This window comes from Tenrec ecaudatus, chromosome 6, assembly GCF_050624435.1.
Source record: "Tenrec ecaudatus isolate mTenEca1 chromosome 6, mTenEca1.hap1, whole genome shotgun sequence".
Classification (NCBI taxonomy): domain Eukaryota; kingdom Metazoa; phylum Chordata; class Mammalia; order Afrosoricida; family Tenrecidae; genus Tenrec; species Tenrec ecaudatus.
In genome coordinates this window covers 4,275,057-4,289,470 of record NC_134535.1, presented here as the reverse complement: position 1 = coordinate 4,289,470, position 14,414 = coordinate 4,275,057, and the positions used below count along the sequence as shown (strand labels likewise).

Genomic DNA, 14,414 nt, shown 5'->3' with positions numbered 1-14,414 from the left:
TTGGAGGAAGGCTTATTGATAATCGGTGATAGGCAGGTGACACAACCTTGCTGAAAGCCAAGAGAACTTGAAGCCCTTGGTATTGCTATGAAATGTCCATCGGGAGAGACAAAAGGAGCTTTGTGGCTACCAGGAGTTAGGGAGTGTGCAGTGGTCATGGGGAGGGACCGCGACTGGATACAGGGTTTATTTGGCGGCTGAAAGAATGGTCTGGAATGACGTGGTGGTTTTGACCGCACAAGTTTGCGAAAATACTAAAAACAATGGAGTTTTAACACTATAAAAAGGCAAATAATCAGGTATGTGAATAATGAGGTATGTGGAACTTGACAAACGATTCCAAACATTCACATGCGAAGCGTTTGCTCCAAAGGCAGAGTAAGAAGGAGCGTGCTCACGGAATGGAAGCTTCTGGAAGATGAAGGAATTCAGAAATCACTAGGAGAAAAGCTCGTAAGGCCAGCCCTTCATACGGCTTAGGGGATCTCAGGGGAGCCCCGGCGGGCAAAGGAAGTTAACCCAGGTATTGGCTGTGCTGCTGCTCATGCTGACCCACTGAACGGCGGTCCCAGAACCGCAGTTTACTGACCGCCCTTGGAGCAAAACTCTCCCGGGTAGGGAGTTGGCAGATGAAGACTCGGGAAACTCGCTCTCAACCACCAGGAATGCTGGGAACCGTAGAGCAGAGGGAGGACACCTGGGAAAGAGTGGCGCGAGCTCAGGGCCACCACCCAAGTCACTGGACTCCCGGAAAGAGAAAGACGCTGGTGCAGAGACAGTATTTGAAGAGATACTGGCAAAACGCTCACCCAGGATGGCAAAAGACCGAAAACCATAGATCCAAGCTGCTCAGGACACTAGACCCCAGGCTGCTGGGGCCACAGGGAAGGGCGCAGAAAGTTCTAGCCCAGTGTCTCCCACCTCAGCATCCGGGGACAGTACTGTCGACCACTGCCCTCTGAGTCAGCGACCCCAGAGTCAATCTTCATGAGTGCAGACAGCGACTTCATTCTCCGGAGTGCCTGGTGGGTTTGAAACACTGACCTTCCGGTCCTGCCAGCATTCTGTACATGCCCCCGCCCCCGTGTCCCCACCCCCCACAGCTGCCCTAGGAAGGGGGATGGGTGGGAAGTGGAAGAGAATGGAGCACGAGTACAAATTCAAAAATCTTAATTTATTGTAGACTCTTCTCAATTCCAGTGTTCTGAACATTAATAAATATACATTTGTTTTAAAAAAGCCTCCAGTGTCTCCTCTCTCATAAAATTTTAAGTCATAAAAATAGGTTTAAATTCTGTCTTAATAAAAAAAGACAATGGTTTGGGGGTTTTTTTGGTCATAGTTCTGAACCAGTGAAACAGGAACTACGCCTCATGGGCAGGGTCCAGACAGTCCAGAGGGGCAGGTTCAAGGACAAGCAGAGACCGCTCTTCACTGAGCAGACGTCTCCTGGGCGGTGATCGTCCTCCGCTGGCCACACGCCCTGAAGGCACATTTAGGATGAAGTCAGGCGGCCCGAGGAGCAGATGCCGAGCCTCATCCTGCCGTGCGCGTGAGCCCAGGACCACAACGTGCGGGCGCTCACTGGGATAAAGCCCCCGCTGTGCGCAGTGCTCAGTGTGCGCGCCGGACTTGGTGTGCCGTGATTCACAGGGGTCAGCAGCTGCTGCTGCTCAGGCGTGTGGGCACCATAGTGCGGAACAAAGGCGACTCGAAGAGAAGTCCTGTCTGAAAGGCCCTGGGCTCCGTGCCACAGCCCCTGGGGTGCCTGCCGAGCCCAGGGACACTCCCAGCTGGTCCTTGGTTGGTGTGGGTTTCCAAGACAGTTTGGTCACCAATAAAAAGTGGGACTCTGGCTTTGTCCCTTGGCACAATTGACCATTTGAAGCGAAAAGAAGTAATTGGTCAGCCCCGGGGATGGAAGGGGGGTGGGGGTGGGCTGGAGCACACCCCAGGTCCTGGGAACGTCGTCGAGAGCTGAGAAGTTGGCAGCAACTAGTGTGACGCCTGGGGAGGCCCTAGGCCTTAGGTGGGCACTTGTGAAGGGGAGCAGGGGAGAAAGGCTGTGCCCACCTGCTGGCCATGCAGAGGGGAGGGGGCAGGGTCCCAGGAGGCCCGAAGGGGCTGAGAGCTAACTGGCTAAGTGGGGGAGGGCGAGTCATCGAGACTCAGGAGTAACAAGCCTGGAGCTGCCCAGAGGGTTCTTGCAGCCGCAGGTCGCCAGTCGGCAGGCCCAGGTCCGCGGGGCCTGAGGAGCAGGGGCACAGTGCACACTAGCTCAGCGCAGGAGACAGCCAGTGCTGAGGTCGCAGCCAGGCTGTCTCAGTCTCTGACCGGCCGGCCGGCTGTCTGCTCTCGGCCCATGGGCGACTGTGCAATCTCTCTTCGGCGGGCGCTGGATTCACAGTGTCTGTGTCCACACTCAAAACAAAACGCCCAACAGCCCGCGGGGTCTCCAAGCACCTGCACCTTCTCCTCGGAGCAGCCATGCAGGCAGGAGGTTGCTGCCACCGCGGGCCTGGGTGCCCGCTCAGGCGGATGGACCCTTGCCCTTCCTCTGCCTGTCCTGTGCCTCTGAGCCCTGGCAGGTGACGGCCTGGGCAGGTGGCCCCCTGCTGTGAGCGTTTCCTGGCGGGCCAGCATCCTGATGCAGCTCTGTCTCCCTCATGCCTGTGTGGCTTTTGGCACTTGCTCCGGGGTCTGATGGCCTCATGCACCTGGCTGGCAGAGGCTGCAGGGCTGCCACTTCGGGGGTCCCCCACCCAGGGCTGGCCTCACTGGAAGGCCAAGGACTGCCCACTCGGAGTGATGGCCTCACCTCAGGGTTTCCTGGTGGTTCAAATTGAAGTTTCGTTACTGCCTCTGTGCGTGGGAAGAAGCCAGGAGGCGGCAGAAGATCAGTGACGAGGGTCACTTTTGCCCACCGAGCCATGTCTGAGGGCAGGGTGACCATGAGGTCCCTGGCAATGGGCCCACCAGGGCTGGACTGATGTGTCCCCTGCGGCGGCCTCAGCACACAGGAGGCTCTAAGGTTGGAAGCCAGGCTACTCTGATTGAACACAGAAGGCAGCTGGGAAGGACTGACCCCTTTGTTCCTGGGGCCATGAGCCAGGAGGGGGCGGGGAGAGGTCCCTGGGCTAGGCCAGGCCAGGTCCATCCCTGCCGCGTGCCTCTCAGGCCTCAGTCTCCTCAATGGTCATCACATGGGATGCTAATGACCTCAAAGGCACTGGTGATAGCCGCTAAAGCCCCACTGCCAGGGAGTCCACTCTATTATGGCTGGACTGTCCCCGCCAGCTTCTGAGACTGTCAGTCTGCATGGAAGCAGACAGCCTCATCGTTCTCCTTTGGAGTAGCTGGTGGATTTGAACCCTAGCATGCAGCCGAGGTCCCAGTCCTGAGTCTCAGGGAGTCTCCAGGGATCTAGCTACTCCAACCCCCAGGGAGCCCAAGATCCAGGGCCCAAACTGCCTGACTAAAGGCCCACCCGGCCCCACTACCAAGCACTCACTCAGAGTCGGCACCGTTGGCCTGGGCACTTCCGGCCCGCACGTGCATGGCCACCCCGTTGAGGTGCTCCCGCACTGGCTCCCGGGGCGGCAGGCTCTTGAGTGTGACATCGCAGTCCAGGGGGGCACGTGACCCCCCATCACGGGAGCCCAGCGAGGACGTCGGTGAGGAGCTCTGGTCCCCATCGGCCAGCTTGTCCCGCAGTCGGGTCTTTGGGGTCTTCTCAGTCAGTGGGGGAGGGTAGGTGACCCTGTTTTTCAAGATGCCTGGGCCAGGGAGTGAGAGGGACAGGTGGTCACTTCCAGGTGGGAGCCAAGGGTGGGGCCAGCTCCGAGAGGGATGGATGCCTGCGGGTCTCAGGCAGGACCCAGGCTTTGCCTCTCTGCCCATGCTGCAGGGCCCACCTTGCAAGGCCCCAGGTCCCCACCCTCACAACAAGGACCACCCCCGGGCCCTTGCCCTTCAGCACCTTTCCTCTGCTCTGTGTGTGGAGGTGGCAGCGGGCCGGCTGGCCGCTCTGGGTGCATCTCCACGCTGACCTTGGTCTCCACCTTCAGGCGGGGCTTCTCGCCGGGCTCCTCCCCATCACTTCCAGCCAGACTCCCGTCCGGCCAGTCAGCATCAATGAGATTGGCTGCAGAGTCCACTGTGACACAAACAGAGGGCCGGGCCCAGGCCGATGCTTAAGTCTCTGCCCCACAGAGCTCTGGGTCCACCCTCTCTCAGTCACACTGGACCTCCAGGCCTGGCAGTGACAGCAGGGAGGGCAGGTCCTCAGACTGGACCTCTACCAGCCGTCTGCTGGGCTACTGTAGGTCTGCCGGGGAGCCCTGGGTTGGGGTGTGTGTGTGTGTGTGTGTGTGTCCCAGCCCCTGCCAACCCCAGTGACCAGGTCACCCTGCAGCCTTCCTGTCTGCTCACTCACCTTTGGGGGTGCTGTGGACAGGGCCGCGGCCACGGGCCTGGGGCGTGGCAGGGTCCCACTGGTCCTCAGCCTCCACGCCTTCGTCCTCGCTGTCCGATGAGTGCGAAGAGGCATAGGAACTGCTCTGCTCGTCCAGAGAGAGCTCGCTGTCCGAGTCGGAGTCTCGTCCTGCGGTGTGGACAGGGGACGGGCTCAGACCCCACTATGGCCCGAACTGTATTCCCAATCATATGAGTAGTCTGTCCTAGGCCCTGGGGGTGTGACCGACAACAGTGGCGGCAGCCAAGGGACTGCGATCATCGTGAGGGTGGCGTGGGCTCTGCAGGGGTCGGAGCTTGTGGAGAGACAGAAGGGACTTGAGGGGAGATGGTACCTGACACACCTCCCCCACAAAAGTGCCAGTGGCGCTTCTGTCACTGCAGCATGAAGTGGCTCAGCCACCAGCCAGGGCTGCCCGCTGTTCCCCAGGGTGCGGGGCCACTAGGTGGCGGGACTTACCATGGGCCTTCTTGGCGTTCCTGTGGGCAAAGGTTGCTGAGGGCTCCCCATGGCTGCCCCTCGCTGGCCCTGAGGGTGCGCTGTGCTTCTGGGCCATTTCGTCCCTAGAGAGTTTGGGGGTGTCTCAGCACTGGGGCTCAGACGGATGGACACCGCCACAGCACACACACTGACAAGAGGGGGTGGGCACCGGCCCCCCACACAGCCTGACCTCAGGGTGCTGTCCAGCGAGGCAGTGGACTCTCCCAGGGCCGTGCGGTACATGTTCGGCTCCTCGTTGTATGTGTGGTTACAGTCAAGGGAGCGCTGGGGGAAGTGGGGCTGCATGTTAGTGTCATAGTCCTGGACCCCTTGAGACCTCGGCTGACAGCGACCACAGCAGGCTGCCCCTGCCTGCCCAGCCAGGGGGCGGATGGCCAGGCACCTCTCAGGCTCCGGGAGCCCACAGATGGAGGGATGCCGTGCGTGCCGCTCCCAAAGACAAGCCGGGCCCTACCGTGAGCAGCGTGGCCCGCGTGGTGGCCGAGTCGTCTGGGTGCGGCTTCTTGCCCGCGAGCAGCCCTCTCAGGTGCTTTCGGACCTCCCTGCTGAGCACGCAGTGGAACAGGAGCACGAAGAGGCCCTGCAGGTGGATGGGCGGTCAGGGAACCCCGGGGCCCCTGGGGCACAGCTGCAGGCAGGGCACAGCCCGGAGGAGTTCAGACCGCGCCCTGGTGGTTGGGGACAAGCTTCCTGCCTAGGCGGTAAGTGGCATGGGGGCTCCACCATCACCCCCACATGTTGGGCCACCAAAGATGCAGGCACAGTACAGCCTGCCTGTCCTAGGCCAGCGAGGGCCCGGTCCCCGGACCACACCCTTGGAGTGGTCACTGAAGATGCCCCACTCATCCCTGCCTCACAGACAGACCTGTCCCACGCCAGACCCCACCTTGCTGACAACTCCGCCCCCAGTTTGGATGGCCCCGCCCCATGCAAGTACCCCACCCACATGGCCCCGCCCCACAGGGAGCTCTGCCCCCACAGCTTAGTTGGGCCAAGCCCTACCCAGATGCCCAGGAAACCCTTCCCACCAGACATCCCACCTTCGCCCACCTGTAAGCAGCTGAAGACAGCGAAGAGGTAGTGGAAGGCCAGCCCATCCTGGTTCACGGCCAGCAGCCCCAGCAGCCAGGTGGCGCTGACCAGCAGCAGCAGCAGGAAGGAGGTCCTCAGCAGGGAGCTGGGTGGCGGGGTGGGGGGTGCTGCTCAGTGTCCTGCTGCTCCCCCCCACCTGTTTCCCCAATGAACACCCCTCAAGGGCTGTAGGACCTCTTGCCCTGCCCCCTGCTTCCATTTCCCCCCCTGTAAGGAGGGGTGGTGGAGATGGAAGCTAAAGGGCCTAGTGTCCTCTCCTGCAGGTCCAGGCAGAGGGCCCGCCGGGCAGAGTCCTCTCTCTAGTTCAGCCCAGGCTCAGCGAACCCCGCCCCCGCCCCCATCAGGCAGTCACCCACTTACACGACCCCCTTCCTCTCATAGTAGTGGCGCTTCCTCAGGCAGGCCACCCTGGTGGACAGCACAAAGAGGGCCGTGTCCACCTGGAAAACAGGGAGGTCAGGATGCCGGGCGTGCTGGTCTGGGGTAATTCTCAGGGTCCCTGGGGCAGTGGACGGGCTGTACCCGGTGTCCCTGGCAGGGCCGCCTCAGCCCTTCATGCCCGTCCAGTGGGCCATGGACAGAAGGGAGATCCCGAGTCGATGTGAGGACGGGCAGGAGTCAAGCTGGCCGCACTGGGATCTTCCTGCCCTAGGCCGCCCGAGCAGCCGGGCTGGTAGCCTGCTGTGGGTGCCCGTGTCCCACGTCCCTAAGCCACACTCACGATGATCACTGCCCCGATGGGCCCAGCCAAGCTCCAGATGAGAGTGTCTCGGAGGGACAGCCAGCAGAAGTCGGGGTTCCCGTAGCCCTGGGGGTCCAGGCCCACCGCCAGCCCTGGACACGGCAGGGAGGGGACAGTGAGGACCCCATCCTGAGAGGGGCATTGAGGCCGAGGAAGCCCACATGGCTCCCTTCAGGCAAGGTTCCTGTAGGGCCCATAACAGGGCTGTCCACGTGGGCAGTGTGCACTCATTCAAGGTACTCGGGGATGGGCTAGCATGGTCCAGGGACAGTGGTCGTCCATCATCCTGTCTTCCATCCAACCACCCATCCACCTGTCTGTCTGTTCATCCATTCTTCATCCATCCACTTTCCCATTATCTATGCATGTACACACACACACACACACACATATTCACCTGTTCATACACTTATCCATCCATTCACTCACCTGTCCACCTATCCATCCACACTTACCTCCCTACAGTCCCCCATCCATCCATATACCGATCCACTCACACCCACCAATCCACCCATCCACAGGTACATGCATTTATTTTCCCCTCCACACACTTGCCCGCCCACCCACTAATCCACACAGCCACCCACCCATCCACACCTCAGTCCACCCACCCATCCATCCAGCAGCACACATGTATCTATCCACCCACCTACCTACTCACCCACCAGCCCCAGCCCTCAGGCCCCCACCCTGGAACCCTTTGGGCAGACACTGAACTCTGTGGGGCGCTGGAAGTGGAGACTGAGTGCGGGGACCACCTGTCTGTGCAGAAGGAGGACTGGTTAAGCGTCAGGGCTGGTACAGGGGTCTCTGGGCCGATGGCGGCCTGCACTTACCGACGATGACGGCGGGGACGCCCCAGCCCACCACGTAGTAGAAGCGCATGGGCCCCGCGTCGATGTTTCGGGCCTCGGTCAGCATGCGGTAGACGTGCAGGCCCTCCACGAAGGTCCAGGCGAAGGAGCTCATGTGCCCGTAGTGCAGGATGATGGCCACCACCGTGCACACGAACTGCAGGGCGGTCAGTGCAGGCCCGTCAGGGCGCCTCACTCCACCCTGGCGCCTGCCTGCTGCGGCCCTGCCCAGCCAAGACCCCCACTTCCCCCAAGGCCAGCAAGAAGGAAGGTCAAGTGAGATGGCCCTTCCTGCCATCACGGGGTCCCAGTCCCACCCAGGGGGGCTCATGCCCAGCTAGCCTGTCTTGGGAGCAGGTGGTGAGCTGCTCGTTTGTGCCAGGGAAGCTGGCAAGCTGACTTCTGGATGATTCTATGCTTTTCCGCGCTGGCCTTTCATTTAGAAATGAAAAAGTACTGGGGAGAGGGTCACGCTAGGGGGCGGCCCTCAGACTCTTGCCTGTGTCTGAGGAGCAGAGCCCAGGTCTCCTGGCACTGCGGTGTGGACAGGGCGGGGAGCTCCTGGTTTTGTGCCCCTTACTGTCGGGTAAGAACAGGTCAGTTTCCAGAACCTTCTCTTCTCTCCAGGGCCAGCAACCCTGTGTTGGTATGTGTCCCCCGGGAGATGAACTTGGCCTCTGTGGAGCGGCTGGGGGGTCTCCCTAACCTTCGGAAGGCAGAGGGAGAACAGGGCCCTGCGAGGAGAGCTGGGGCGTTGTGCCTTCGCGGGCAGTCTCTGAGGTCCTTCTAGCAAATCTGTCCACAGGCTTTAGCGCCAGACTTAGAGAGACCAGCCCCACCCCCACCCCCACCATCTCTCCTGGTCCTTCCAGAACAGTGCTTCTCAACCTGTGGGTCGAAACCGCCTTGGGAGTTGAACGACCCTTTGACAGGGGTCACCTGATTCATAACGTAGCAAAATTACAGTTATGAAGTAGCATAATTTTATGGTTGGGGTCACCACCACATCAGGAGCTATATGAAAGGGTCGAGGCATAAGGAAAGTTGAGAGCCACTGTTCTAGAGAGACCAGAGCTCCACAGGCTGGCGGGACTTAAATGGTCCACTTGTACTGCCCTGGCTCCCCTCTGGGTTCCAGACAGTCTGACCAGGAGAGCCCCTGGCCACTTCCCTTCAGCTGGGGCCCCACTCAGACACAGTCTCCCCGGAAGGGGAGGCCTGGGCCCTGGCCATGGGCGGGCCAGGTGGGTAATAGAGTCAGGTGAGGTCTGGCTCAAGCTTTCAGGTAACTCCATGTGCCTTGTCCACGTGCCTCCAAGTAGCCAGGAGCCAGAGGTGTGCAAGGGGCCATTTAGCATTCACCTGACAAGGTGTTCCCGTCGGGGGGGGGGGGGGCTTTAGTGACGCTGAGAAAAGTCGCCAAGGTCACTGTCTTTCTAAAGCCGAGAGCCATGCCTCTGAGTGGGCTCAAAGCACCCACCTGTCAGCAGCCAAGAGCTTAACTGTGTGCACCACTCAGGGGTCAACTCACTGCCCCGAGTCAATACCGACTCACAGCGACCCCATAGGACAGGACAGAACTGCCTATGTGGGGTTCTGAGACTGTCACTCTTCATGGGAGTTGAAAGCCAAGTCTTTCTCCTCTGGAACGGCTGGTGGTTTTGAACTGCTGACTTTGTGGTTGGCAGCCAAGACATAGCCACCAGGCCACCGCATGGTTAGCAGCACAGCTATCAAATGGCTTCCAAACAGAGTCAAAGCAGGAGCCAGCACGACCATGACTGAGGCCAGGCCTTGGGATTGGACGCCAGGCCAGGCCAGAGCAAGTGGGGACAGAGCAGGGGCAAGATGCCCAACTTGACTGTCCACATCAGACACCCAGCACTCCCAGCGGGGCGGGGAGAGGTCATAGCAGACAGACAGGAGGCCTGTTTCCTAAACTAGGGCGCAGAACAAACCCACAAAACCGCACTCTGAACCTCGACTTCCAGTTTCATGGGGCTGTGCACGCCCAGGCAATGCTCCGTGCCCGCCCCTGCCCACGGGAGGCCTGCCGACAAGCTCTCGCCTGCAGGTTGTCTGGGCACAGGGGACGCCGGGCCTGGTGGGGTGTGGCTGGGAGCTCACAGGGAGCCCGGCACCCAGCCAAGGCCCAGGTGTACCGGCGCCTGCTCCTCTGCCCTCGTGGGCGGATGTGTGACTCACTGCTCCCCAGCCACCGGACAGCCTGTCCCCGGCTCCCGCGTGCCACCTCCTTGCCACTGATCCCACTTTCCCCTCTCTTGAACCCATTCCAGAACACAGCCAAAGGATGGAGCCGATTGCAGCCCAACGCCCCACCTGCCTGATACTCAGATAAAGAAGCAGGCCCCCCAGCCCTAGTTTACCCTGCTGGTGTCTGGGCTCCAGAGGGAGGGGCAGTGCACTGGTTTCTGGGGGCCCCCTGAGGGCATCGGGGTTTCACTTGACAAATGCTTGGGGATTTGGGTGGCACCGGACCCAAGAGTCACTGCTGAGAAGCCCTGGTGCCTGGCAACAGAACCCTCTGAAAGTCACAGGACTACATTACGCTGTCTTTACTTGGGTTGGGGGGGGGGCAGGAGGCTTGCCCACTTCACTTGGGTTTGGGGGGGCGGGAGGCTTGTCCTGAGAGGTCCCACACCTGCAACCAGCCATCCAGAGCGGCCTTTGTCCTATCGTTCATTCAGCTTCCTTTCCAGAACCCCACCCATCCCTACAGAACCCCTCTGTACTGATGAGGCCCACCCACACTCCAGCCAGAGGGGGCTGAGTCCAATCTTGCCCAGTTGCTGTCAGTCCATTTATCTGCATCTCAACCTGTGATACACACATCTCATCCATTTGTCCATCCATCTGTCCACCTGTACATTATCCACCCATCCCATACCTGTCATCCACCCACCCATCCATCCATCCATCGATCCACCCATCCATCTATCCACCCACCATCCATCCATCCATCCACACACCCATCCATCCATTCACCCATCCATCTACCCATCCATCCATCCATCCATCCACCCATCCACCCACCCGCCCACCATCTATCTGGCCTCCTGTCCACTCTTCTTTATAGGGATCTCTGGTCACTCCTTTCTCCTGGATGCCTGGTTGGACCTCACTCTCGCCCTTCTCATCATACCTGCTGCCGGGCCTCAGGCTCTGAGCTTCAGCTCCACCCACCAGACGTGTGAAGGTACGGTCCTGCCTGCTCTCTCACCTCTGGTGGCTGCCCTTCCCTCCAATGCTGGGACTATCGCTCCCAACTGCACACCGGCTCGTGGCCCTGGAAGCCGTCCCTCAGCCTGCAGGAGGCAGACACTGTGCCTTGTCTTTGGATAACCTGGTCCCAACATGTTCTTGGCGCCTCCACTGGATGGCAAAGGGGTGGCCCTGCTCAGCCCTTCCCTGTCCTCCGCTTCATCTAGCACAGGACCCCACCCACCAAGAGGGCACCATTTTGACATCTGACGTGTCAGGCCAAGGGCTGGAAGGTGGGTTCCCTGAGGGCAGGATGAGAGATGGTCCTGGCAGGTAGGTCTGGGGTAGCTTCAAGGTTGCGGCCATGCCAGCAGCACATGGTGTTGTGATCAACTGCGCCCCACCCCCAGCAAGGCACAGCTGAGCCTCCTGGCCCTTCACTCTACTGAGGAGGCCTGGGATTGGGCAGGAGGCAGTGCGGTCTCTGAGCTCCCTGGAGTCACCGCACATGGATGGATGACAGTCAGCCAGCAGGCTCTTAGGTCACTACTTCATGTAGGACCTGTGGTATGTCACATGCATACACCACACACACACATGTGCACACGCACACACATTTTTCTGAAGCAGACTGCCACTCTTCTAAGCTGCCTCTGCATGAACTTCAACCTCTGGCTTCCTGGTCAGCCGCTGAGCTTTTTACCCACTCACCCCACCCAGGGTCTCTACTCCGGCCACAAGGGTCCCCCTGAGGAGGGTGGAGAACACAGTAGCGGCAGACCCCTGCACCTAGCGGGCGTTCACTTTGCACAGTGTGCGAGAACAGGACCCATCTTGCCCAGTGTCGGGTGGCCTGGGGGCCAGCAGTCACAGTGAACTCACTACTTCCCAGGTCTGCCCTGGGGAGCTAGGGCAGGGCAGGGGTGGGGCGGAGCCGCATGGCCTTGGGCGGGGTCCCAGGTGGAGCTGGCGGAGCCACCTGCTGGGTGAGGGGCTGTACTGTAAGCCGAGTAAGTCGGCTGTTGTTTGTCGGGGGCTCCTGTCACACCTCTACGTTTTACCCCACAAATTGGGCCTCCAGGCTGTGGTTACCCATGTCTGGTACCAAACACCCCCAGAACTGACCTTCTCCCCTTCTGCCCTGATGCAAGCTGAAAGGCGGGGATTGGGAACACGGGGTTCTGAGCCTCAACGTCCAGGAAAAAGCAACCTGCTTGCTGGACCTCCTGATCCGTGTACCCCAGGATCCCTACTATGGGCCCCACCTCAGCACAGGAGCCCTAGCTTTCAGGGGAGCTGAGCTGTGATGTTCCAGAAGATGTCAGGTGGCACCCCTCACAGGACTGGGGTCTTGCCAGGTGTCTGCCTCAGAAAGAGGGGGCCCGACCCCCAGCAAGGCTCCCAGACACCCATATGGGGCGTCATGTCTCTAGGGCCGAGTGACCAGCCCCAGGACCATGAGCTGCCACTGCCCACAGCGTCACGGCTGTCCCCACAGTATCACACTGCGATGAGCACATCACCCATGCACAGGTGCGGTTTAACCATTGTCCCAGGCGGGCAGCCTGCTGGGGACCAAGGCGGCGGCGGCCTTACCGGGTTCTCAGTCTGGTTGATCCCAACCCCGAAGACCAGCTGGGAGCAGAAGAGGGCGGCAGCAAGGTTCTTGTGGACGCTGTGCAGGTTGGAGCGCAAGGTCCGGACCAGTGTCAGCAGGACGAAGGCCACCAGCAGGGCCACCAGTGACAAGCACAGGGCGGCGTAGGTGACGATCTTCAGAGGCAGGACCTCGCCATGCTGCAGGGTGGGCAAGAGGTAGAGGAAGTCAGAGCTGAGACCAGGCTGGGACATTTGTGTCCCACCCGCATCACACACAGACACACACATACATAAACAAACACACATGCACACACATAAACAGACACACGCACCATACATACACAGACACACATCCATACACGCACATATGTATACACACACACTAGCTGGTGACATCTCCACTGGTCAGGTGACTTGGGTCAGCACCCCAAGCCCACCAGCCAGCCCCCTAGTAGACGCTGACCCTGCCACCCTGAGTTCTGTGCCAGGAAACACCTTTAACCACACCCTCCATCCCTGGTACAGGCAGCCTGCTGGAGCTGGGCAGGTCTGCCCATTTCGGAGCTCCGGACAACAGGGCTCAGTACCTTGGCAGGCAGGGTGGGGCTCACTGTCCTCCCCAAGTGTGGGCTGGAACCCACCTCTGGCTGCACAACAGTTGGAGTGCTGGCTGCTCACCCCCAAGTCAGCAGGTCCCACCCACAGCTGCTCCCAGGGAGCTCAGTCGCCTGTTTCTGTAATTCCAGGTGGCTCCCAGAGACCTTGGGGGCAGACCTGCTGTCATACAGGGTGCTGGCTGTGCGTCAGACCCCATGGACGGCTCTCGCCGTGCTGCCACTGGGAGGGCGGGTTCCTGGCCGGGTTCACGTGGCTGAGTCCCCGCAAGATGGATCTTAAGCCTGATCACCACAGAATGGGTAATGGTAGAAGGTAGTCCTACCTATCAGTTATGACCATGTGATCAATGGCAAAAGTGAGACATGATTGTCAGTATTTATTTTTTCTATGTGCTTATTGAATATCCTTCCTTTGTTCATGTACAGTATACCAGATACCAATAGATTCAGTGTGTTTTCAAATTACAGATGTTAGATGTTATGACATTAAGTGTGTGATTTCATTAATGTCTATCTCAATATATGGCTAAAGGTGCCAAGTTGGCAAGGGGTGGACTGTGATAGCCAATAGGACCATGTGGGCAGAGTTTAATCAGATCACAGCTGATTGGAGGGTGACCAAAAAAAAAAAAAATGAAGACAGCCGGCATCCCATCTTCCTCATGCTCCCTGGTGATAAGACCAGCATGCTGCTGCTTTAGCTAGTTCTCTGCCTCAACCTGTGAGCTAAACTCCTTGTGGGCCAAGCCAACTCATGGATCAGTCCCTACAGTGTGAGGCTCCTTCAAGACCTGCTTCTCCACGCTGCTGGTGCATACATCACTTGAGCTTGAGGCTGGTGGATCCTGTTGCCCCACAATGCTTGAGTTTGATATTCCATCTGAGCCTGATTGCCTCAGCTCCCAAGCTACTGACTGTGACCCACCCTGCTGTTTGCTGCACGTTGGCGGGCTCTGCCTGTCTTGCCTGAAGCATCAGGACTTTGCTGTCTGCTCCCTCCACCTTGGACCAAGCAGCCCACGAGAGTTGAAGGACTCTCATTCTATTAACTGTTCCACGAAAGTGAGTTGAACTGAGTCCTCTGTCCTGCTGTGGGAATTGTTATATGCCTTCGTGCTGTGTAAACCTATCCTCTTATAGCCATAGACCCAAGTGTCCTGGTTTTGTTTCTCTAGAGAACCTGCCTAACACAACAGGGACAAGAGCCATGTGAGGGAATGAATGTATGTTCCACACACCCCCCCCTTGTGCCATTCCTGCCACGGGGCTTGGGGAGACTGGTATTTGGGGACAAGTGCATGTGTCTGTCACTC

At 59.4% G+C, this 14,414-nt stretch overlaps 1 protein-coding gene across 1 annotated transcript in view; it reads right to left on the bottom strand.

Annotated features, from left to right (window-relative positions):
* Nucleotides 1-3,507: 3,507 nt before the first annotated feature.
* CELSR1 (cadherin EGF LAG seven-pass G-type receptor 1) overlaps nt 3,508-14,414 on the bottom strand; it is a 119,392-nt gene continuing 108,485 nt past the window's right edge. The window contains exons 25-35 of the mRNA XM_075552602.1: nt 12,482-12,682; nt 7,646-7,820; nt 6,789-6,901; nt 6,428-6,507; nt 6,026-6,152; nt 5,430-5,555; nt 5,145-5,239; nt 4,934-5,037; nt 4,436-4,603; nt 3,980-4,156; nt 3,508-3,776 (exon numbers count right to left, since the gene is read on the bottom strand). Coding sequence (XP_075408717.1) covers nt 3,508-3,776; nt 3,980-4,156; nt 4,436-4,603; nt 4,934-5,037; nt 5,145-5,239; nt 5,430-5,555; nt 6,026-6,152; nt 6,428-6,507; nt 6,789-6,901; nt 7,646-7,820; nt 12,482-12,682 — 1,635 coding nt within the window. The remainder of the gene's footprint in view (nt 3,777-3,979; nt 4,157-4,435; nt 4,604-4,933; nt 5,038-5,144; nt 5,240-5,429; nt 5,556-6,025; nt 6,153-6,427; nt 6,508-6,788; nt 6,902-7,645; nt 7,821-12,481; nt 12,683-14,414) is intronic.